The 24,532-nt window shown below is 39.8% G+C and overlaps 1 protein-coding gene across 2 annotated transcripts in view; it reads right to left on the reverse strand.

Moving 5' to 3' along the window:
- Positions 1–24,532, reverse strand: part of CRYBG3 (crystallin beta-gamma domain containing 3) — a 78,373-nt gene that overhangs the window by 43,483 nt on the left and 10,358 nt on the right. For both annotated transcript variants that reach the window (XR_007631049.1, XM_050333634.1), the window contains exon 2: positions 8,990–9,426. Coding sequence is in view for 1 of the 2 variants with exons in the window: in XM_050333634.1 (XP_050189591.1) it covers positions 8,990–9,426 (437 nt within the window). In the remaining variant the exon portion in view is untranslated. The remainder of the gene's footprint in view (positions 1–8,989; positions 9,427–24,532) is intronic.

Consider the following 24,532-nt stretch of genomic DNA (forward strand, 5'->3'; position numbering starts at 1 on the left):
TGCAAAAACTAAGAAATGAAAGAACAGTCATGGAACAACTGTGATCCTGATCCCTCACTGCTCTTTCTGATCATACCAAGAATAAATTCAGAGCCTGTCACTTTCCATTTTCTGAAGAAGCAGTTTTTCCTCTTTCTTAAAACAAGCAGACAGCACAGTTACTCACCTTTCTTTCTAATGCTTCTCTCTTTGCCCCCTATTTTTTGGTCTGCTAAAGAATTCTTGCAAAAATCAGTCACTGTCAGCTTTTCCATTCCCTGCCTCAGGACAAAGTAGATGCTCAGACTGTGCTTAAACTCCAGTCAGCCTCCACCTAAACTGAGAAGAAACCTTTTCAAGGCTGCCCTGTATCTGCTAACCTGGTGGCTGGAAGTAACCATTCACCTGTCTGGGAAATTGTCATTCTCATTTCAGAAGAGTCTCTTGGGAAAAAGAAAAAAAAAAAAAAACAACAAAACAAAACACAACAAACAAACAAACAAAAAACAGAAAAAAAAAGGTGTTGGCTAAGATTTTGATTTCTAATATAAAAACATTGCAATATGTAAAAAATATTTTAATAGCATTTTTAAAAGCTCTTTGCACCTTCCCATTAGTTCACATTTGCTGAGAAGCTGTTACAGCTCTTGAGTTGAGAACAAATAACTGAAGTGAGAAATAAAAAATAAATTTACTAAGAAAAGTGAAACATTTGAGTATCATTGAGTAACTGCAACTTCAAATCTTGTCTGTATGGATTCTCTCTAAAGATATAGAAGAATATAAAAATGAGTGGATTTACAAATCTAAAAATAGAATCTCTTTTCTGTCAAGGTTTTAGAACCGAGATTCTTGTTTCAATACTAATTTTATTTTGAGGATGGAAATTAATACTATTTAAAATCACAAGTAGTCTTTCTCCTTGTGCAATATTTGGACATGCAAAGAGTACAAGTGAACTAAAAGTGAAATTATTCATATTCATAAACATTAAAAGAGATATAAACAGTCATTTATATGGATGTTTTACACTGTCAGGTACTTTTAGGCTAATGCCAAAATACATGAAAATGGGAATCCAGACTTTGAGAGAGACTGAAAATTAAGTTTATATTGGGATTAAATTCACTGTAATCTCTGATGAAGTCTACAGCAGAATCTCAATTAAGGGGTTGTTAGCCAGGTATATTAAGTTATAGAGGAAACAGGAAAGTCGTGTATAAACAGCACATCTCCCAAGCACTTGCCAAGTTAGATGCCTACTTTTAGTCTTCTATACCACTGGTTTGGTTTCCAGAGATACCAACAGTGGCAGCTACTAAACATCACACACCCCATTTGTTAAAATGGTTCTTTTCAGGATTCACATCCCTTCAAAGAAACATACACATTTCGGAGTGGAAAAACAAAACAAAACAAAACACAACACAGTTGGATAAAGGATAGTAGAGAAAAAAAAAAATCATTATTTTCCACTTTCTCACAGAAAACTTTCCTCTATATTAGGAAATATTTTCTAAAGCTCCAGAGGTCCTAAAAATGTCAGGGTAAGGATCTGTTGAGCTCAATAGTGCACCACACTCACTCAGCATCAGTCATAGTCATACTAAAAATAAGTGTTAAGAATGTAAGACCTGATCATGCTCTTATTCAGAATTAACCTTACTAAGTAACCTTTCCTGCTTTAAATAATCACTATTAAGCTTTTACAAAATCCATCATCTCTTCTATACTTTGGCCAACATCAAAAATAAAAGGTGGTCTGCAAGTGTCCCAAATCCAGATACAATTTCTTTAAGAAAACAAACACACGTTTGGCACCAACTCTCAAAAAAAAAAAAAAGGATTCTTGAATAGGTAAACTGCTATGATACATGCTCAAAGTGAGCACATAAATGGTATTGAGGGATACCAAACACTCATCCCCATGAAAACCAAGATATGACTCTGAATAAATGGTTGATGACAATTAACCGAGTGTCTTTCAGTTCATGGTTGATATTTTCTCTGATGTGCAGTGGGGAAGAATTCAGAATTTAGGTATAAACACGTGGGGAGAACCAGTGCTCCAACAGAAACAGGGAACAGGTCCTTTCATCTGTCTCTCATATCCAACTTGGCCTTCAGATTTTTCTCGTGAACTCATCAATTGTTAAATCCAAACCATCCAGGTATGGGATGAACAGGTACATTTTACAGAAGATTGCCAAGGAGAACATGATTAGGTTCTACATCTACATTGATCTGAGCCACAAATCCCCCCAAATGATTATGTCATCTATTACACACAGACAAAAAAAATGTACTCAGAAGTTTCTTTCTGCTTACGTGGATACCTTTCTCATTGTTTCCAATTCTTTTTGCCCTCTTGTGTGTCTTCTGAGGGAATTTTTTGCTCTGATTGATCAATTTGAAGTCTGAGCAAGACTCCAAGGCCTACAGAGCTTAACCCCAGTCCTGACTAGCACTGGTAACAGCACTTTCAGCCGTGGAGCCTCAGCCCGTGGACTCTGCCAGTGTCTCCCAAAACAGCTCTGCTCTCCTGCACACTGGCCTCTTCCAAGAGTTTCTGCAGTGAAACCAAACCAACCTTTCCTCCACAGGCAGGACAACTTCAGGCTCTCTGACCTTTGGTAAAGAATTTGCTGCTCAGCCTATTACAAAAATGTTGCCAACAGACCTTTTAGTTCTAATGTGTTTACTTTTAGAGCACAGAGAAATGTCTTCAATCTGAATGGCCCCATGCAACAACAAGATATTTAAAAAATGAAAACCCCTGTTCCTGTGTGGCAGTAGCAATTCAGCTGTAAGTTCATATGAGACACATTTAGAAACAGGCTGTGTCACAGAAGATCTTCTAAAAGTGCCACTAGAGACTTGTTTTATTTCTGATCTCCAAAAGAATATGTCAGTTCAGAACTTACCTTAAAAACTCTTTGCAAATTTTTTTTTCCAACTCGTGAGGATGCAGATGAAAGCCTGAATATACAAAGAACCCAGTGTGCCTTCTGTCACATATTTCAAATACTGGGAGATCCCTTCTTTCTCATCTTCATAGGAAGCTATTCAATTCCCTATAAAGCCTTGATTCAGTTTCACAAAAGACTTTGACAGCAACAAGAGAGGACGTCAACATGAGTTACGTTACATTTGTCAAAAGGAGGTGCTTGTAGACGTTTCTTCTATTGTGAAAAAGATATAAGAAGTTAAGAGGGGACTAATTCAAGGAGGAGAGGGGAACATCTTCTAACATCTCATGGGACAGACATCTTGTGTAACTTGCCCAAAAGTGGTATTGGTTATAAAACAGTCTCGTTGATTCTGAAGCCCTGGAGCAGGACCAACCACACCACCTTCAGTGCCTCATCTCAGTGCACCCAGAAAGACTCCGTTGTTTGCATCTTTTCCAAGTGTATGCCAGCCAGATGGCAACCCCTCCAGGCCTCACCTTTGTACCACACAACAATGCAGAGAGTAGAGAGCCCTGTGCCATTTCCAAAGAGATGGAGGAAGTCCCTAAAGCCTTCTAGAGCATCTCAGGTGCCAGGCAGCACAGTTTCATCTGCACAGCACGCCATCCAGCACTCCCTAAAGCACCACTGCTGCACAGCTCCAGCTCAGCAATGACACAATGCAAGCAACACCTGCCTCTCCCAGTGCATGAAATGGCCATTTTTAACTCAGCCCTCGTTCTTCCAGCTATCTTCTCCCCAGTCCAGCACTCTCCTGCTTTTACAAGCATAGATGTGCATGATTCCCCCAGTCTCTTCTCCCTGACCCCACAGAAGTAGCTACCAGAGAGATGTGCAGGCTGCAAACCACTGATCTGCATCAGTGTGTCTCTTGTGGTTCCTGTCTGCCCCTCTCTGACTATTTTTAAATTATGCTGTTGTTTATTTTATTTTTTTCCACTTAGCTTTTATTCCATTGAATACCTAACTGACAACTTTTTCTAAAATTATGTTAAGGTACTTTGTCTGGAAACAAAACTTTGTCTGGAAACAAAGTCCCTTTGAAAAACCTGCTGGTGGAATCCAACTTATGAACCAACTGTTTTCTGCTCTTATCGAAGACATTCATAAATGGGAAAAATTAAAGACATATACTGAAAACCAAGACACTGTGGGCTAACTGAATAGTTGCTATATGCAACTTAGATGAAAGAAAACTTTTTTTTTTTTGCCAGAAGGGATATCTTCATGCTTTAAATCTGCAGTCTGAAAAACTCAGCGTCCTGGGACTTCACAATGTGTATTTGAAAAGGTCAAAAGTTTTGCTGAACAAAGTGATTTGCACACAGTTGATTCTGCAGGAAATTTCAAAGCTAATGTTCCAGGAGGACAACTAAGAGCCAATGACAATTTTAATAAAAGCAATGGAGATCTTTTTGCAGATATTACTATAATAGAAGCAGTCAACAGTGTTCTCATTTTCCTCTTGCTGCTGTCACCCAACAGACTCCTCCAAAGATGGATGGACACTTATGGTTTTAAAAGTTCAGGTTTCATATGTAAAATAGGTTCTGGGTAGGCAATTAGAGAGAAGGACACAGCTCTGATCACAAGATGGATTTGATTCCAACAAATGCAGGAGCAGCAGCTTCCCCACTGTTCCTCAGGAATGACCTGGTGAGACTATTGCTTGGAATTAAGTGATTTAATTTCCATTCACTTGCTCTTGATTTTCTGCCAAAGGCATCTCCAGGGAAAGATGAACACTGGTGCTACGGAGGGAGTCAAAACCACAATACCAAACAATCCACCAGACAAATGAAGGGCCGTGTTTCTTTACCACCACGAGCCTGCATCTGACCAGGAACCCAGAGGAGAATGACAAGCTCTGAAACACACCTGTTAACCACAACTATGTAAACACCAATGCTTTTATCAGATGTGTTTCTAACAGAGGAAAATAAAAAGGTAGGATATTTTCACAGTACCAAGGTGGGAAATACTAGTTGCTAATACTAATACACATCAATTAGATGTGTAGCAACAGGTTTACTAGACTTCAAAATAAATAAAAAATCCCTATCCCCTCACAAAACCCAGTAATGCACAGCATAGTAAAACTGTAAACAGACTGGAATTTGTTTCTCTTCGAGGCTGCCTCCTTTCTGAACTAAACTGCTTGCAATGATCTCACTAAACTATTCCTAGTACCTGGCTCCTGGTAAAAACATGATGGTTGGAGCACTTGCTTTAGAAATCGCCCCTCCCCTCTTCTGCCTACACTTACAAAATCCTTGCAGTTGTGGGGTTCAGAGGGAGGTGCTGCAGCAAGTCCATTCTCAGCAGTCCTAGAGAAACAGTCTCAGTTTTGAAGCCAAATCACAGCTCCTCGGTGATGTGCAAGTGAAAGAAGTTGATGTCATAGGAAACAAAGGTAATGGGGGCAAATCCGTGTCTTATATTTGTCACCTACTTTATGAAATCTTGTTCTCTCTGATGTAAACTTTCAGCAATGAGAAATTAAGAGAAGTGATCCCCACTGTTCCACAGTTTTATATTTAGGGCTTATTTCATCCTCAAAGGTATGGTTTTAACATCATTAAGGAGTGCAAAGGCTAAGGCTAAACATGACCCTTTCACTTTTACCCTTATCAATCTGCCACAGGGGACTGTTCTGCACAGAAGCTGCCACCTTACCTAACTAAGAGATTTTTCTACACTTAGTAGCAAATACCTTCCTTTGCATTTTTCTTTCCACTTAAAGCCAAATAAGCGTTACTTTCAAACTGTATTTTATCTTTTAGCAGCCTTGCCCCTCCATCATTAACCTTTTACAGAACACTGCAAGGTTACTGCTTGCTTCACTTCACTTCTGTGCTTCCTCAAGGTGAGGAAATCTTCAACAAATGGAAGACTGAGGGATGCAGTGAGTGGAGACTCAGCCAGCCCAACCCTCCTCACCATCTTCAGTGCTGCAATTATGATGTCACTGTCCACAGTAGTGGCTGTCTCGAGACTTTGCCAAATTTATCATGGTTCTGTCCTCTGTGCTGCTCCCCTACCACTTGCCACTGCGGAGATTAAAGGAGCAGAAGCCTCTAGGGTACAAATTACCTATGAGCCAACCAGCCAGGGTGACAGAGGAATAACGTGACCTACACATTTTGTCCCTCACAAACACGTACTCCACAGACTGAGCTCATGAATTCCACTTTCCTTGGCTCAAGGCCTGGAAACTTCAATCTTTACCAAGTGCCAGGCCTCCCACTGAGGGTAAAGTTAACCTCAGCTGACAGGTCAGAGCAGTCTGATTCCACTGTATTTTGTAAAATAATATTTTAAGGATAAGAGGTTAATGAGATTGTCTGAATAGAGGCATCTGAGACTATTTGGTGGGTATTTTAGATCTGAAAGGTTGTTTGGTTTTGGATTATTTTTTTTTAAACAACCCAGTGGGGATTATGCAATCTAACAACCATCCCTCTTTCACTTATTGCAACCTCCTCACTAACCACAGATAATCTCTAATGTAATATTTCACAGCAGTTTAGAAGTAACAAATTCATTTACATGCTCCTCATGGCCAAGGAAACTGTTGTAAGATTAATAATACAGTGGTCTTAAGGACTCGTAAAGCCCTCTGCTTCATTCTGCCTCTACATTAAATGCTAAAATTGCAGTTTAACATAACAATCCATGGAATCAATAGAGCCTCTGACTTTATATGGCTCACTAGCACGTCTCATATGTCTTTTAGGACTCAAACTTCAAGCAATTATGTTCACACTATCCTTTCCCTTTGTGGTATCCACACTTTCCTGTTCCATTGGGCTACATTTCCCCCCTTTTCCTCATCACTACCCATGTGCTTTCAGTACCCACTTCAACTGCTGGGTACTTTCTACAAGACTTTCTGGCAAACCAGGAGCAACCAGGAGCACTTTTACAGCTTAACTTTGCTAAATGAGTACTGGTTAGTTAATATTTAGTTAGGAAGCCAGCTAGTATTGAAAAGAAAAAACTGCTCAGCATGACTTAAACGTTTATAAACTAAGAGAGCAAACTCAGTATAATCACTTGCATAAAAGAAAACAAAGAGGTATCCTCGATTCAAACTTTTTAAAAAGGTAATGAGTGCAAACCTAGGCTTTTGCATTGTCATTTCAGCTTCTCTTTACTAATTGCTTCAGAAAAACACTTCACATGGTGCTGTCAGGCAGAGAAAAACATAACAGAAGTTACACAGAGACTGTCAAACTTGTTAGTACCCTGAGCCAAAAAGGACAGAATGTACACTGTATTTTTGAAAAAACACTGGTTTCATGTTTGCTGTAATTTGCAACAGCTACGATTAAAAAAAAAAAAAATTCCCATTTAAAAATGTAATTTTCCACAGAAAAACTTCACATTCTATATAGGCCAACTTACTTTTGCCTCCAAACTAGCAACATACATATTTCTATGCTTGCTTGACCACGAGGCAGATGAACTATACTGAGAAGACTCTAGATGGATTAGATAGATATACCTAACAATATAGGACAATGTCAAAACATGGTCAGTTGAAAATGCCCAACTACAACTTTGCCTTCAAGAAAACAAAACCAACCCAAAAGCGCTTGCACAGAGCAGAGAGGTCACCTCAGTGAGTTCATACCCACACCTTCCAAACTCTGTAAACTTTTCCCGATGTCACATTTATTAATCTACATCATCCTGAAGAGTTCACAAGAAGCAAACAGAGATGCTGTAAATTGTGCAAACAGCAAATAGCAGCAAGAGATCGATGCAGCACCACGGCCTGTCCAACAGGTTTTAAGAACTAGCCCAAGCAACACAATGCTGGGCCTCTGCAGAAAACAGCCAAGGGGAGCAGAAATTTGCTTCTGCGTTGATCAAAGCAGTGGTGGTGCTGAGCTGCAACGAGTGGTTTGCAAAGAGCAGCGCTGGATGTGTGACCACGACAAGAGCGTGTAATAAAAACCAGCCAACCACGTCAGTGACCGAACCAGAGCGCTGATGAGAACATGAGCACTGCTGTGGTTAGCTACAATCAGCACCGTATGGTGTTTTAATGTCACCTAAATAGGTGTCATATCCACTGTTCATATCCTGATCAGCCACTAGATTTATATTCTGACAGTGAGTGACAAATACTTCTAACTATTCTGCTGAATAGGTAAGGACAGAGCGCTGGAGACATCCCCAGTATGGAAGAGGAATTCAGTAAGCAGCTATTTCAGCTGTCTCTGACCTTTTATATGGAGATGAAACAAACACTTCACATGCCACCAATAAATATACTGAGCACAACTCAAATTAGTTTAAAACCTTCAAAGAAAAGCAGGTGTTTCTTCTCAGTACATCCTCCCATTCTGCAATGCAAGCAGGGGTGCTGTGACAGGCTCACTGGTTACCCCTAATCATTATTTTTGGTTTAAATTTTAAATAAATACTCTGGGTCATATTAAAAATCTCAGCATTACTTACAGACCCACTGCCCATGAACAACCTATCAAGAATTGGACAGGTACCATGGGTGTACATTCATAACTAACTCCAAAGCTATGCCGTGCTGCCCCACATGTCATCTAATTTTCAACATAACAGATACAAAATGTTTTCGGAAAACTAACACCTATTTTTATGACACAAAATATTTTCTGACTCTCAGTGTGGACCACAGCCAATGTCTGCACATTTCTACTCTCAGACACAGTGGTGCCCTTGGCACCAATTGCTTTTTTTTTTTAAAAGCTTATTTTGAAATATTACAGGACTGTTCAGAATGCTCCATATTTGGGCTAACTGAGTGTTTTACATAACCCTCTTTACATTACAGGAAAATCCCAAAGAACAAGGGGGCGAAAAACAAATAAGCAAAAATCATCAAGTCTGTTTAGGATAGTTGCTACTAGAGTTTTGCATGAAATCAAGCCAGAGACATTCCAACCATCCTTAGAAATGACAGACATTTGTCACACAGTCAGTGGAACTCAGACAATGCAGTTCTGTGTGCACACACATAAACATATTTAGTAATGAATCATAAAACTTACTTTTGTGTATCTGCAGCTTGTTTCCAGCCTCCTCGCAGATCCTGTGAGATATCTTTCCCAATGTTGTTTAAGGTGGCATCCCCTTTATTTACAGAATCTTCTTTTTTCCTGGCTGTAGAACAGAGAGGCTCTTCAATTTTCGGATGCTTTGGCTGCACGTCCTTTGGAAAGGTATTTGTGTTCTGTAAATCCTTTTCACATCTGTTGGGTTCATCTTGGAAGGTAGAGGGTTTAGATTCCACCAAAGAAGATTTTGTTGCAATATTAAATAAGCTTCCAAGGAAATGAAAAAAACCTTCTCGGGGTTGCTTGTCTTTATCTGCTGTTTTGGTTCCAGGAGTCAAACTAGGAAGGCTATTAGCCTTTTTCAGTTCCTCCTGGATTTCAGACTTGCAAAGTTCTTCTGTGGAATGGTTCTTCTCTTCATTTTGACAAGCCTAAGACGAATACAAAAAGTACATTAAGAAGATGATTCCTTTCGTTTTCACACATTCTCAAATTCCTTAATTTTAATTTGCACCTATGCATTGTGTTCCTTTTAGGAGATCTGTTGTTTCAAGGTTCATTTTAAGATTAAAGCCTAGTGCTTGCTCTCTTCTCTTTCTGTACTAAAAAGATCCCTATTCTACACAAACCCACAGGACTATACAGGCTCGAAGATTCCCAAAGCAGCTGCTGTGGAAATAAATCCAGAAGGACAGATGGCAACAATTGCTTCGAGTGGCAGAAGAAACACGGGGAAGGAGCAAGGAACAGTATTTCACACTTCTGCCTAAGGTCCTCAAAAAGCACAGCTTCACAAACAAACCGGTTTGTGCTTGTGAGATGAGCAGTTTTCAGTCTGCAAGAACACCAGGGCAGAACACAAACACATCACAGCCCTCAGTGTGGGCTACTCTGCACTTCCAAAAAACCCAAGCAGAGTCAAGAACAGAATTTGGATAAAGCAAATTCAACTCACAGCCCAGAGAATAATCCTATCCTTAGAGACCTTAAATTGCCCTTTTGGCCAGCCTTCCTTCAAATGCACAGCTCCAATCCCAAATGGATTTGTCGTGTCCCCCAGCCCCATAGTCTACAGTTTCAGAGTGTCCAGTTCTCCACAGAGCCAAGGCCCTCCACACCACCAGCCCTGCACCATGACCCTCTGCACTCCCCGTCAGTTCCACCCTCAAACTGAAATGAATCAGCACCAAGGCAGGGCTTCACCTCACTCAAACCACGGGTTCGCTTCTTCCCTCAGCTCAGCTGAACACCTAAGCCCAGAGGCAAGGCAAGCTCCTTTCCTCCCCACTTTATGGCCTTGAATTTCCTTGGTGTCAGCTCCTCTCACAGATCCAAGGACTGCTGTCCAAGCTCACGTTACTTCTGCCAAGACCATCTGCCCAAAAACATGATGCAACTTCACTGTAAGGCTTCACAAACACATTTAATGTAAGCACATTTTCAGCTTCACAATCTGCAAATGTTTTTTCCCCAGACTAAAATTTTCTGGGCAGCACCTGCCTCCCATCTCACCCTTCACAGTGGCTGCCATACACTATTGCTACCTAGTATATCTTTACAGTATGATCCTTGTAATTTCAATTCCTGATGCAACCTGGTTTATTAAAACAGAATAAAGTCACGCCAGCTTTTCTTGGATGAAATCTACCCTGCTCAACAGGAGTGGGAAAGGAGAACACAAAGTTCCATGCAAATTTTAGTTGTGTCAACAATGCATTTGGATAAGAGTAATTGTTTCAAATTGGGTAACACCTACCCATCCAACCTATGCAGAAAGCTACTATTTTCATTAGGTCACTAATCCTATTTCAACTTGAAGATCTATTTGTTTCCAGGAACCTAAAATAAGCAGGTAGGTTGATCTGTTAGTGGTCCTTCTAGGATCATGTTATGGACGAAAAAGGTGTTTAAATGAACACAGTTTAATGCTTGGGGAACAGTAATTTCTTACAAACTTTGAAGTTACACTTAGTGATACTGGAAGAGTAGTCTTTAAACTTCAAGCAATGCTTTTTCACCCTTTAAGTACAACCGCTTAATGTGAAGTGATCAGATAGATGGGTGTGTTGAAAATGGTTTATATGATAGAAACTGGATGGCACCAACCTCTATTTTCTTCAAACAGGCAAGATACTTAAACAACCACATCAAACTTCTAAGTAAACTTTCAGAAGTGGGCTAAGGCAAAATCTAGCCTTTTTTAATCCCCCCCGTGACAAATTCCACCTTCTGAATGAAGGTGACAACATGCAGCTCACAGACGTACCACGCTTCTGCCTGCTGCTTCCAGTTCTACACAAACTATCAAACAATATGCAAGCCTGGAGTAAAACTCTTAACAATTAATTCCATCTGACAGGATCTGAGTGCTCTGAGTAAAGAAACACAAAACAGAAGCAAAAAAAAAATTATTTGCAAAATTTGATAATAAATGAATGATTCACCGTGTCAGTTTCTAAGTTCTACCGTGACAGTTACTTCTTTCTCTTTGACTAACACCTCAGCATTCTCCAATACCAGTTTTGATTCAACTTTAAGTGAGGGAGGCATTTCTCCCTTGTTCTGTGATTAGTATCAATCACATGTATTTGTCTGATTTAAAAGACTATCTCAGTGCAGAAAATGCACACAAATCTTATTCTTTTCTCTGCACATATAACCCTTACAAGCTATAAACATATTAAGTATTACAATATCTATGAAGTTAACAACTAAATGCAGCATTTATTAGAAAAGAAATTATTACATTCAAAACTTGTCAACAGTTTTGTATTACAGATTTTTTTGTTTGTTTGTTGTTGTTTTGCTGGTTGGGTTTTTGCCCAATTTTTTAAAACCATCTGTATTCAGGAACTAGTGGTTTGAGGTTTCTTTCCTATTAGGAACTGAGACTTCAAATATAACTAAATCTCTACATGTGAAATTCTTCTCTGAGCAGCTCTGAGACACAAGACTTGTAAAGACCGTGCCGCTTATTTGTAAGCATAATTTATACCCTGCTTGAAAAGCTGTTTTGTAGTCTCTGCTTCCAGAAACAGAAATCTATTTAGACTTTCCTTCCCCTTTAATCTTCCTTTCTTTACTTAACCTTTGGTAAATCAAAAGAACAGGAAGTTTTAATATGAAAGGGTCCTTCCATACCTTTAACCATAAATAGCGTCTTGCATAAGAAAAAGCCCTAGAGAACATTTACATTGTGCTTATTTGAAGATATATGTGGATATTAAGTCCTAACACAGAAACTATGCAAATCCTGCTTTCTTCTCTTCAATGTAATCAATCTTCCTCTCCATATATTTTCCCTCCTGCTCCACTTTGCCATAACAGACAGTAAGACCTATTGGTGTTTAATCATTTGCACACAAAATCCCCATTCAGAGTCTGAGCCACTGCACAAGCAATACTGCTCCTGCTGCAGATTTTGAAGTTTGTATTTTAAGATGATGCCATTTTCAAATTACTGAGACGAAAGCCCATGATCTTACTTACTGCAGAGAGAAAAGCCTTTAACACAGCAGGAGCCTTCAGGCACAAGTGCCTGATGAGACAGTAGTAAGATGGCAATTCCACGGGCCACTATCACAGTAACTTTCACCTCTCTCTGAGCCTGTCTCTGACAGAAGGCCTCAGCAAACACTCAGGGAAAAAATACAAGGGCATAAGGTACATATGAAGTAAGACTTTCCCTGGTATAACCCACCAGTTTTCAACAGTCCTGGCCTTCAGCTGACCTCAACAAAGCACAGCTGATTCTGTGTCACAATTAGGCTTGAGCAGTGTGATATTCACCACACTGAAGGAATACCAGTGACTCTGCATTAGCTACACTTCATGTCACCAGTCAAAAAAAAGTAAAATTAAAAAAATCCTCCTACGCTGTCACAGCAGTCTGAATAATTTCTTAGGCTTACCAAGCAAACAACAATTTCTGGATGGAAATCTACCTGCCAGACCCCAACTGAGATCCTTGCTGATGCAAGCAAAAAAAAAGTTTTCCAGCTGCAGTGTTGTCTTTCTTTTGTAACAAACTGTGAACATCATATTTCCCCTGGCCTCCCCTCTCCCCCTCTCTGTGAGCTTTCCTGCTTGTGACATGCTTCATGAAGCTTTAATTAGCTTTTATTCCTTCAGAACTCGGTACTCAGAGTTTCACCGAACAAACCCTGGGTAACCTGACCTGACCTCATGGCCAAACCCGCTTTAAGCGGGACGTTGGACTAGATGACATCCCGGGGTCCCTTCAACCTCAATTACCCCATGGACTCGTGCCCTCCCATGCAGGGAGGCTGCTGTGGGGGGAAGCTCGGCAGAGTGTGAAACAGGATTATGACTCGAATCAGGTGGCTGCAGTGCCAGCTGGAGCCGTACCCACTGCGCGGTCTCACCGCGCTGCAGCAGCTGCGGCACAGCGGCCTCGCAGCCAGGACCCAGCAGACAAGCCCAGATGTCAGGCACGATTCTGATCTCAGCTAATTTATTCAGAGGTAGACTAGCTGTGTTCTCCAGGCTGTAAGCCACTCCTGCCTGCAGCCTGACTGCACCTCCACAGTCAGGCACAGGGCTGGCTCCCAGTGTGAACAACCCCCCGGAGCACAGACAGTGCCACAACAGCACCCTGAGCAGGGATTGCCTTCTTCCCTGCTTCGCCTCATACCAGCTGGGAACAGCCATCACCTCTCAGCAGTTGGGTGGCTAACGTTTAGACTGCCAAAGGTTCTTATTCAGCGAGGGTTATGTCCCTCTGCCAAGAATAAAATCTCTTTTATTGCCCTAACAAGTGAACGAAATGAAAACATTAACAGCATTAAAACACAGATCTCCATGAACAAAGAATTAGCTTCCAGCCATGACTGCCAGACATTTCAGATCTCCCTGCCCATGAATGAATGCTCATTACCAAGCAGAAACTCCAGACAGACACGTGGAGAGCTCTCCCAGACCGCCCGTCCTGCTGCATTGGGAGCTGCTGATGGAGAACAATCTGCATGTGACACGGATACACTCACGCACTTCAACTACCTCATGTCACCTGCAGCTGTGAGAGAAGGTGACCTGCCACCAGAATTTTAGGATTATCATCTGATTCACCCCAGGGACTTTTACCAAGCTGTTAAACCCCAATATCCTGATTTACTCATCCGAGAAATGGTCACAGCACTATTCCTGAATTTCTGTTTGCTAGCATTGTAGACATCATTTAGAAGTTTCAGATTAAAGTGTTGGACACGCAAAGGAGCACATTTAGGCATTGCTACCTCTAGTACTGGAAAATTAATCATGTTCCCAGCCTTAGCTTCAACTTTTCAACACAACTAAGGTGGCTGCATTTCCTTTAACAATTATGAGCATCTCATTCAATTTGAACAGTGACACAGTACATTTTGAATGCTAAGTAAAATCCACAGTGACATAGCTGGCAGGCTAGTTCACCCCCACAGTGAGTTTGTGCATGTATTCCAGCAGATTTCCTTTCTCAGGGAGGCTGATAATCAATCTTTGGTGTAATCTCACCTGTTTGCAGTGAGTGGGACATACTGAGGTGCATTAAATCCACATGCAAAATAAGCTTTTGTTTTTTCAAATACAGTGAGGAAAATCATTCTCAACCAACTATAGCAATCAACTATAACTAGGCTATACATCTGGAAACCTAATGAGACAGTAGGAGATACAGTGAGACACAGATTATGAGCAAGGCTTGTCTAAGGAAACCAGCGTGGCACTAAAGAAAAACTCAGGCAGAAGAACTGTCAGACAGTGAAATACATGACAAGCAGAAAGCCCCTAAAGTCCACTGTTGCTGGTGTTCATGAGACAAATGGATTTAAAAAATACACAGTCAAAAGTTTTCCTGTTCAACCCAGCAATTAAAAGTAGTGATGGAAATAACGCAAGGGAGGGCCACCCTTGTAAAAAACTAATCAGACTTAACTAACTTTTAACTAATCAGAAAAAGCAAAAAACATCAAAGATTAACCAAGACAGGCTTGGGGGAAGTTTAAGTTAAAGGTGAGCTCAGTATCTCTACAAAAAACAATTAATCTCTGAATATTTTGGCTTTTTAATGCTGTGCTTTCATTCCACATCCTCCATTTTCTGCTTGTTTTGACACGAAAAAAAATCAGGTCACGACAACCCCGGAAGACAAGAGTACCTAGAAAACTAATGAAATCATGGCCTCTTCATAATCAGGACTAAAAGTTAAACAACAGGAAGGGACTTCTAGTTGAACTGTATCAGGTTTGCATTCTTAAAAATAAACTTATTTAAAGTCAATTACTATTTAACATTTGGAAAGACAACTGCCTTTCTTGGCAGTCCAACACCGGGACTTTAAAAATTTGTTTATCCATTTAAATTCCTGAAAAAACAAGGAGTCATTAATGTATGTTTAATTTGTCAGATGAAGAAAGAAAAGATAAAACAAACGTTCTCTGAAACTCTAGTGTTCTCCTAAAATCTGAGGAAGTATCATAACAAAAGAACAACAGACAACCTGTAAGGGTGAACACTTCAAAGGAGAAGGTACAGAAATGGAGGTACAATCTGAAATAAAGTTTCTGCTAGGTCACCTTTATGGGGAATTGTAAACTTGGTGAAAGTCTCTAGAATGACAAAATTAAAGAAATTCTCTTCACACCACTTGTAGAGTTAATTCAAAAATTCTCCACTCTGAAATTTCTCCTGGAATTATTGTAAAGCTTTGGTTAAAGATTAAAAATTGGTACTCACTTCTCAGTATGTAGCCATCAGTTATTACTACAAGGTCTACTATGGAGCCAGAGAGAACAGAATTTAATTGTCTGTCTTATTACTCTTCTATTCTCTAAAGTCTTTCAGTACTACACATTCATTACCTTTTAGTGAAAATATTTTCACACATATGAAATAGTTTTTATTCTTTTACTTGGCAGTTCTTCAAAGTTTGAAAAGAAATTTTCAAATAAAAGTGAAATTCACCTTTTTGACACAGAAGGTGTGCAAAGCAGACAATACACTGGGAATGGGATGACAGAGTAGGATTTCCACCTGTACCTACGTTCTTTTGGCAGACTAGAGCATCTGGCATCACACTTCTGCTTCTCATCTGTCTCTTTGCTGGGTTTCTGAGCCAAAAAAAGCAAGGTTTAAAAGCCCTGGCTTTTTTTTAATTCACCCATCCTGAAACAAAGTTCCCTGCTCAAGATCCATCCTCTGAAGAACTAAACTAGTAACATTTCAGGATTATCCTTTCTAAAATTTTTCAGTGTGACAATGGAATTCACCAGGACTTTAGAGAGGATGATCTTGAAATGTGTTCCTCAACATATAATCTCTAACAATCAATTTAACAATGTGTCCTGGGAAACCAGAAGGTGCCAGGCACTCACCTATAAAATTCCATTTCAACAAAAATTCTACCTCACCGCCGAAGAGAAAAAGACACATTTTCAGGTTCCACAAGAACAAAAGAAAAGTACATCCTTAACTAAGAGGTACCTAGGTTTAATTTTGATTAAAATAAAAATAAAACTTAAAATTATGGTCAGAATAGGGACATTCAGTAAGAACAGCTACCTATACTCAACAAATCAAAAAAACTTCTGCCAATGGACACACTGGATGAAAAATCATGTGACAGAGAATTACAGCACAAATTAGGCTGAAAGGAATGTGGCTCCTGCTCAAAGCAGCTCCAGTTAGAGCAGTGCTTCACCCAGCTGGGCTTTGTGCAGTTCCAAGAGTAAAGATTGTGCAGCTTACTTGGGCAACCTGTTCCAATATCAAAACAAACAAACCAAAGAGCAGATAGAATAAGAAATAAAAAAATTCTCACAGGTGATTGGAATTTCCCATGTTCCATCTTGTACCCATTGCCTCTTGTCCTATTTACTGCAACTCCAAAGAGATTCTGGCTCCATCTTATCACATAATTGCAGTCCTTGCCATCAAATTTAATACCTGTCTACTGTTTAAATACAGCCGTTCATGTTACCTTGAGCTGAAATTCCTGTGAGAAAGCAGGGCTAGAGAATAATCTCTTCTCCCTTTCCACAGTATACAGCAGTTCTTGGCAGGGGACAATTAGCAACGGGTTTAATTTGTACCACAGAAGCTCTAGATGGCATGTTAAGAAAAAGACTTTTTAATTATAAGCTTTATGAAATTGGTAGAACAGTTGTCTGGTGAGGTTGCAGAGATCTTAAGAGATCTCCATCCCTGGAGGTCTTTGAGAACAAGTCAGACAAACTTCTGTCAGGTATGACAGAGATACAGAGATCTCACCTTGGGCCAGAGGAGCAGCCGAGATAATCTTTGCTGTACTTTCTGCCCCTGAGTTTTCTATGCAGGTTGAGACTGTCTCTGGTTAATTCAGCTGACAAGCACCCAGGCTTGAGCCTACAGGCCAAATTATAGAATATTTAATGCTACTGAAATACTGCAATGATACATTTGGTACATCATATTTAATGCAATTAAATGATACATTTAATCATAGAAATTATACATTTCATAAGTATATTCGTATTTCCTTTTGGGTTTGCCTGACAGAGCTCACAAAGTGGTTCCTGTGCACAGATGCTTAGAAATTCCCTCCTAATCAGTTATGGGAGAATGTGCTATATTTAGTACAAACAGGAATCAGATCAGACTTGTGGAACAAGCACATCCAAGAAAAGTTTGGGGTGATTTCTTCAGAACTGTATCATCTTGACATTCTCCAGCACGTGACTACTAGCTGTGCTACTTTATTTAACTGCTCCTCCACACAATCCAAATATACTTACAACCCCATTGCAAACCTCTCTTTTAAGGGCATTACCAAAAGCATGTGAAAGCAAAAGCACACTTTTGCAGGAAGCACTGTTGCAATATTCCCTTTGAAAACTTCTGTAGCACCAGAAGTGAGGTTAATGCTACACTAATATGTACTGGAAACTAGGTAATGCAGGTACTCAGTACACTAAACACGAAGTTCAAGAACTGTTTACATCCACACAGCCATCTGTTCGACAATCACATCGCTCAAATAGAGCGTTTACTCAGAAGGGACACTGTTTATTTACCTCTCTTATTCAAAGAGACAGAAGTAAACCAAAATCTGTAAATAAATAGTGGGAGAGGGTGGTGTACTTTCTGCAACAAATTAACAGACTTGGCAAATAAATTTCTGTAATATTTTCTTGAAAGTGATTAAGTGATGAGCTGTTAAAGTCTCCTTGGCACAGAGAAATTAGAATTCGTATTTTCAAAAAGTATTAAAATATCTTTTCCTCCCTCTATGAGGTAAATATTTAATTGTAGGGAAAAAATAACAGGGGTAAAGTACAGAACTGATGTCTAAAGTGCTCAGAAGAGTCAAAGAGTTACCTGCCACAGCTCAGCACATTTCCCAGCTCCACTCACCCAGTTAGTTATAATTCAGACATTGGACCTTTGCTGCTAAATCAGACACTCACAGTTCCTCCACTATTTTGCCCCCGGCCTCCAGCTGAGACCAATGAATATACAAAATCACCACACTAAGTCCATCAGAAACACGATGGCTCATTAACCTGGTGGCAGCTAACACACACACAACACGGTTTCACTCTCAGTCACCATCCACCTGGAATGCCTGGGCAGGAGCTCGGCTCAGAGATGGGCACGTGTGGAAACCTGCCCAGAGCCCACCCATGCAGGCACAGGCACTCAGATACTCCTCACAAAGTACACTTCCCACAGTTCCCATTGGTTTTCTTTTAGCCCACAGTAACCTTGATTCAATGAAACAACTGGAATGTCTTTTCATACCATAGATTATACCTTTCACAGAATCATAGAGTCATTTCAGCTGGAAAAGACCTTGAAGATCATCCAAGCACTGCCAAGACCACAAATAAGACAGTCTCAGTTCTCTCCAACTGCATTCTCGTGATCTTTGCAGAAGACAGCTTATTTTGGCCAATGTCAGGCAACAGACCATGTGGAGTCACCAAAATGCAAGTGTGTGTTGGAGAGAGAAGTGGGGGGAAAAATCAGAAAAATATCTTCTTTAAAAAATGGGGTGGAAGGATAGAAAATAAATACTTTCTCCACCTTCTCTGAAAAAGTTTTTACTATCTAGATGTAATTTCAGTGCACACAAATTACAGTGCAAAAAGTACTCATTACTATGTATCTGAAGCTATTCAAGTGTATCACAAGGTTTTTGATCGGCTCAGGAAAGAGGGAACTAAAACAAGAAGCTCTTAGTGCAGCTCCATAGGCAGCACATTCTGGTAACATGAACAACACCCCTTCTTCCTAAAGCCTATACAAACACCAGGTATTATTTCAAAGAGAATGTAGTGTACACTGTAACATTTTAGACTTTAAAACATGCCTCAAAGACAACATTATTAAATAAAAATGTTAACGGTAAGACAAAGAGAAGAGATCAGATACTTGGAACAAAACTTTAGACCGCTAATATTGGCACCAACTTTTAGCACAATATTACAAAAGAAGGAGTTCTGAGTACAAAACTTTACTGCAAGGAATTTCGATTCAGCAGGAAAAATTCTGAATTTGGAACTTTTTAAATTAAAAAAAAAAAAAAAAAAAAAAAAGACAACATTTAGTTTCTGGTAAGAAAGAAACACTCTTAGGTAACTTAAACCTGCTATGCCCGCTTTACTCCTCCTATGCATCCTGCTTGTTCCTTAAGACCCAGCCCTGTTCACACTTCCTTTTAAGCAATTCCTGGTGTAGAAATCCTGTGCATGTATGCTAAATGTTTCCCCTTCCTCAGTTCAAACCTTCCTCAAAAGAAAAATCTGTTTTAGAATTTTTCACTGATCTAGCACAGAAAAATGAGATTTTTTTTTTTAAATGCCAAAATTTTTCTTCTCTTATAATAGAATCTCATCTGGTTTATCATAATCCTATCAGTTCAAGGCACAAAACCAATAATCTGTGATTTATGGGAATACAGTGGCACTTCCAGGAGCTCTGAATTGACAGAGTTGGCTTGAATCCACAGGGCTTCTGAACAAACATCCCCACATTGTTTCTTGCCTTGATGTAGACAAACCACAGCCAACATGAAATCATTCTCGAGATAAGGACCCTGTTGGAATCTTTGTAGAGGCAACTGCCATGTCTCTTCACCTTTAGTGAAGGTCAAACAAAGAGTCCCTAGACACTGAGGATGCAACAGCACACAGATGCAACAACACACACACTTCCTTCTCCAGGCACCATCAGTGCTCAATAAATGCAACACAGGATAGAAATCTTAGACCCAGCATGTTAAGAATCCTACTACATCCCTAAATAAATCTGGCCCTTTTTTGTTAAACTAAAACAACTAAAACAACTTAGAAAAGGAACAAAAAAATGGAGCCAAACTGCTTAATGGACGGCTCAGTGAAATGGGTGTGTGACCACAGCCACGGCAGCTGTTAGCACAGCGCCTGTCCCGTACACAACTGTTCACGATGCTTGACTAAACCTCAACACAGCTGTAGAGCTGGGTCAGGTGACACAGGAGGAAGCCCTGGTCACAGTGCAGCATGTCCTTTTTCTGCAGTACAATGCTTACAGGACAAGACAAGCATGATTAACACGGGAACTGGTGAAGAACAGCCAATGTACTTACAAATTCCAGCAGAAAGACCTTACAGTGCTTTAGCTGGCAACCAGCAAACCTTCAGGCAAGCAAGGACTTGCTGGTTAGATATTCATAAACTATACAGAAATGGTGCTTTAGAGGAATGCCTGAAAGCGTAGTTTGATAAAATACCAGGTTTCTTCTTTGCTGGCTAACTGCATATGGAATTAGCACTAAAGTCCCAGCTCTTTCATGCAAGTAAATACGCGAATTTTATTTTAAAAGTCTGAAGCACAAGCACTTTTTCTGTCTTCTGCCCATATATGAGAACCCTGGCATAATGGACCCTAACCCAGAACATGGAAATATGGAAAATCAGGTGCTACATCACAGTGCAGGAATACATCCTACATCAGAACTCTAACAAGTAATCAAAAGCAGAGATGGTGGGTTTTACCTCAAATAAATATTAGTCAATAAAAATCATACCTTCAAAAGTGCAGGTAGAGTTGTGCTTTCCTTTTGGTTGCTCTTTAAATTTATGGCTTCACTCCTTTGTTTTCAGAACTGAAAAACAAAAGTATTTTGCAACACTGAGTACTTGCATTATTCATGCCCACCCAAGAGCCAACACAGTATCGTTCAATTTAAACACAAAAGAGTGTTAAAGGGACAGAAGGATGTATTTTCCAAACTGTAGCACATACTCTGCACATATTGTGACTCAAAAAGCCATGCCCCAAAAACCTGAAGATAGAAAAAAACAATGCCTATTTCCCCTCATACAGAGGTTTTCAAACTCAAGCATTCAGAAATTTTGGCACACAGCATTTTGGCCCTTCCAGCTGAAAAGGGAACAAAATTTATTTTGTATTTTATTTGTATTTATGTTATTTTGTATTACTTTCTGCTGGAAAAACGATACTGCAGTTGATCAATCACCTACCACAGCAGGATTCATTGGCACAGGACTATCTGGCACACCTGGCAGCTGGAAGGTGCACCCCATTCTGAGCACTGTGAGCAAGTGGAATGTACTCATGGCAGATGGAATCATCACAATCACAGCCACCACATTTAACAGCTCTTCACTGAACATGCCTAATGGGGCTTGCAGGCAAATGCAGCAGAGATATTAGAAAAGGGACAACAGGTACGTTGTTATTACCAAGGAAACACCCACTGTTCCATTTCAAAAGTCAGAAATTCAAGGTCACAAAAGTCCTTATTGCCAATTCATCTTGGTCAAAATTTTCCTCGGAGCCCATCTTTGGAATGAAGGGAACAATCTCCCACATCAATCCCAATTCTTAAAACAATCCTTAAACACAACCAAGCAGGGAACATTTGAATCAAAACCTTTAGGCTACATGCACTTTAGAAGCAAAAATGTATCAAGGAAAACATTAGATTACGTTAATGACACACATCAATCCTATATTTTGTATCATAAATGAAGAAAATTAACTTTGTACCAACAGATCATGTGAGAGAGTATTCCAGTTAGTACATAATCACTTCAAAAACATTTCTTCATCAATATCAGGAATTTATTAATTGGTATTGACAAATGCACAAGCCCTTATTTCTGAACTCATATGAAGAGATGAACTGAAAGATCTTTAAATAAAAATAAACCCCAACTATTTGCATTTTGGTGACATTCTGTCAGGATCTGGAGAAAGAATTTAGAAGCACTGGTACTCCTACTGCTCCTGACTGAAAATCACAGGTAAGTCTATCTCAGTTAGACTTCCGAAAAGAAAGTTTTCCTTCCTGTTGTGGATTAGGCCTCTGCAGTCAATATACATTGACACACAAACTGCAAAAGCCAGTCTGGTTAAATGTTGGTTTCCTTCTCAGTCGCTCAGAGACAGGATTCCCTGAATAAAAATGAGAACAGAACTCTCATGCATTTAAATTTCTCAAGATCTTTCACATTTTTTCAGATACATCTACAGAAAAGCTTCTTTCTCCCTTATATAGATCCTCTTCAAGTTGAAAACCATGTACTTTCACACCACCTTAGGTAATCTTTCATAATGCATTCAGAAACACAAAGATGCTTTTTCAGGGAGACCATCAGACAGTCTTGGCTGTTCTTTGCTTCCCCTTGAAGACAGAGCAGATGAATTAATATTCTAACCTATTAATTTCTTCTGCTGTTAATGTGTTTCATGAAGGAGATGTCACAATCACTCTGGGCAACCTGGCACACTATTAAAAGTCTTTCTCTGTACATAACCTATTTTCTCCCTCCTAGTTTTTGTTTTGTTGGCTTAAAAAAATAAAAATGAAAACATCAACAACCTCCCCCCCACTCACTCAAAAAACCCAACCACAAAACAAAAAAACCAAGCCACCCTTCTCAGATCTGCATACCTTTTCCTGATGCTGATACACTTGACATGAACAGGAATTCCCTGTATTTAAGTGCACAAAAATGATGCAGATCTCCACCAGATGTTCTTCCTGACTTCAGTATATCCCCCTTTATGGAACTGGTCTGCAGACCACAAATGAGACCCTTGTTTTTGTTAAGTATTACCAGTACAGATTACTGGTTTCCCATTCTTTCATCACTTTGTTTTGCTCATATTCTTCCCTGCACATCATGGGTTCTTTCCCCAAAAACTTTTTTTGTTTTTCTACTTCTTGTTTGTATTTGAAAAACATGTGCCTATTACTTTCTTCTCACTAGCCAGGCTTGGACAGACTGCTATGGAATTCCACAGCATACATACCAAAACTGGAAGAATGCAATTCAGCAGATAAGCATCTTAAAATCAACAAGTAAAAAAAAAAAGTATCAAAACTTTATTTTCCAATATAAAATAACCCTAAACCTAGAAGTAATTCCCCACACCCTTTTATGGTTTATATTCTAGTGTTTCCACATTCCTTAAACTTTTGCTTTAGGGTGTACTTCCTCAACGTGCTGACTTTGTCAGCAGAATCAGCTTTAGAAATTTCCACTCCTTCCTTCTCAACCTCAGTTATCTCTTTGCACCCTTAACTCAGCTGAGAAGGGCTCTCAGTAGGATCACAGCTTTGGATAAAATCAAGGGGGGAGCAGAAGTTTCCATCAGGAAAAATCCAGCCTGTGATCCAGTTTACAGTGCAGTGATTTGTAGCAGCACAAACGAAGGGGCAATGAATGACACTCCAGAGGCAGGAACAAGCAAGTAGGGAGCAGCGCAGCTCACTCCAGCTCTGAGGTTTTTTGTGAACCTCTACTGCCCTTAGCCAGGGCCCAGCTTCAAATGGATCTGTGACAGAAACCAAGTGACTCATGCTGGATGAAAGAAGTCTACAGCACAAAAGTTGCTTTGCTGGACACAGGCCTCTTGTGTTATCCCTCCAGAGATTGTACTCTAAGGGGTTGGGTTTATTTTCTACAGAGCAATCTCTGCAACTAAATATTGTTGCAAACACTGAATTGGCAGCTGTATGATAGCACACCCCCAAACTCTTATGCCTTTGCTAAGACCTGAAAACAGACTGGTAGTACACACAGGCTCATCGTGAACCAGGAATTCCACCCCACTCCCCCATTAGGACTACATCTGTAATTTTACAATTTCGTATTTGCTTTTAAGATGTGAGAGAGCAAAGCATGACCCCAAGAAGACTGAAAACACCTCTACCACACCAACTTGCTTCCGTGAACTTCTTAACTATACAGGCATTCACAAATTGTCCCCACCAGTGGTTTACATATTTAGACAAACAGTACTCTCATTTTATAGACTAAAGGGGAAAAAAAAGGCATGGGAATATTAAATAACACTCAGAGTAGAGACATTGTCATAATTGAGACTAGAAACCAAGCCTCTCAACTCTCAGATAAGTAATCTACTGCCCTTCTGTTGCTATTTCTGCCAGACATTCCCTTTTCCCTTATGTATTAGTGCATCCAATAAGGATGGGTTAAGATTAAGTGAAGGTTTAAAGGAAGGTTAGAGGGATTTCTTCTCCTCAAC

The sequence above is a fragment of the Myiozetetes cayanensis genome, unplaced genomic scaffold, assembly GCF_022539395.1.
Source record: "Myiozetetes cayanensis isolate MyiCay16 unplaced genomic scaffold, myiCay2020 scf5-8, whole genome shotgun sequence".
Classification (NCBI taxonomy): Eukaryota; Metazoa; Chordata; class Aves; order Passeriformes; family Tyrannidae; genus Myiozetetes; species Myiozetetes cayanensis.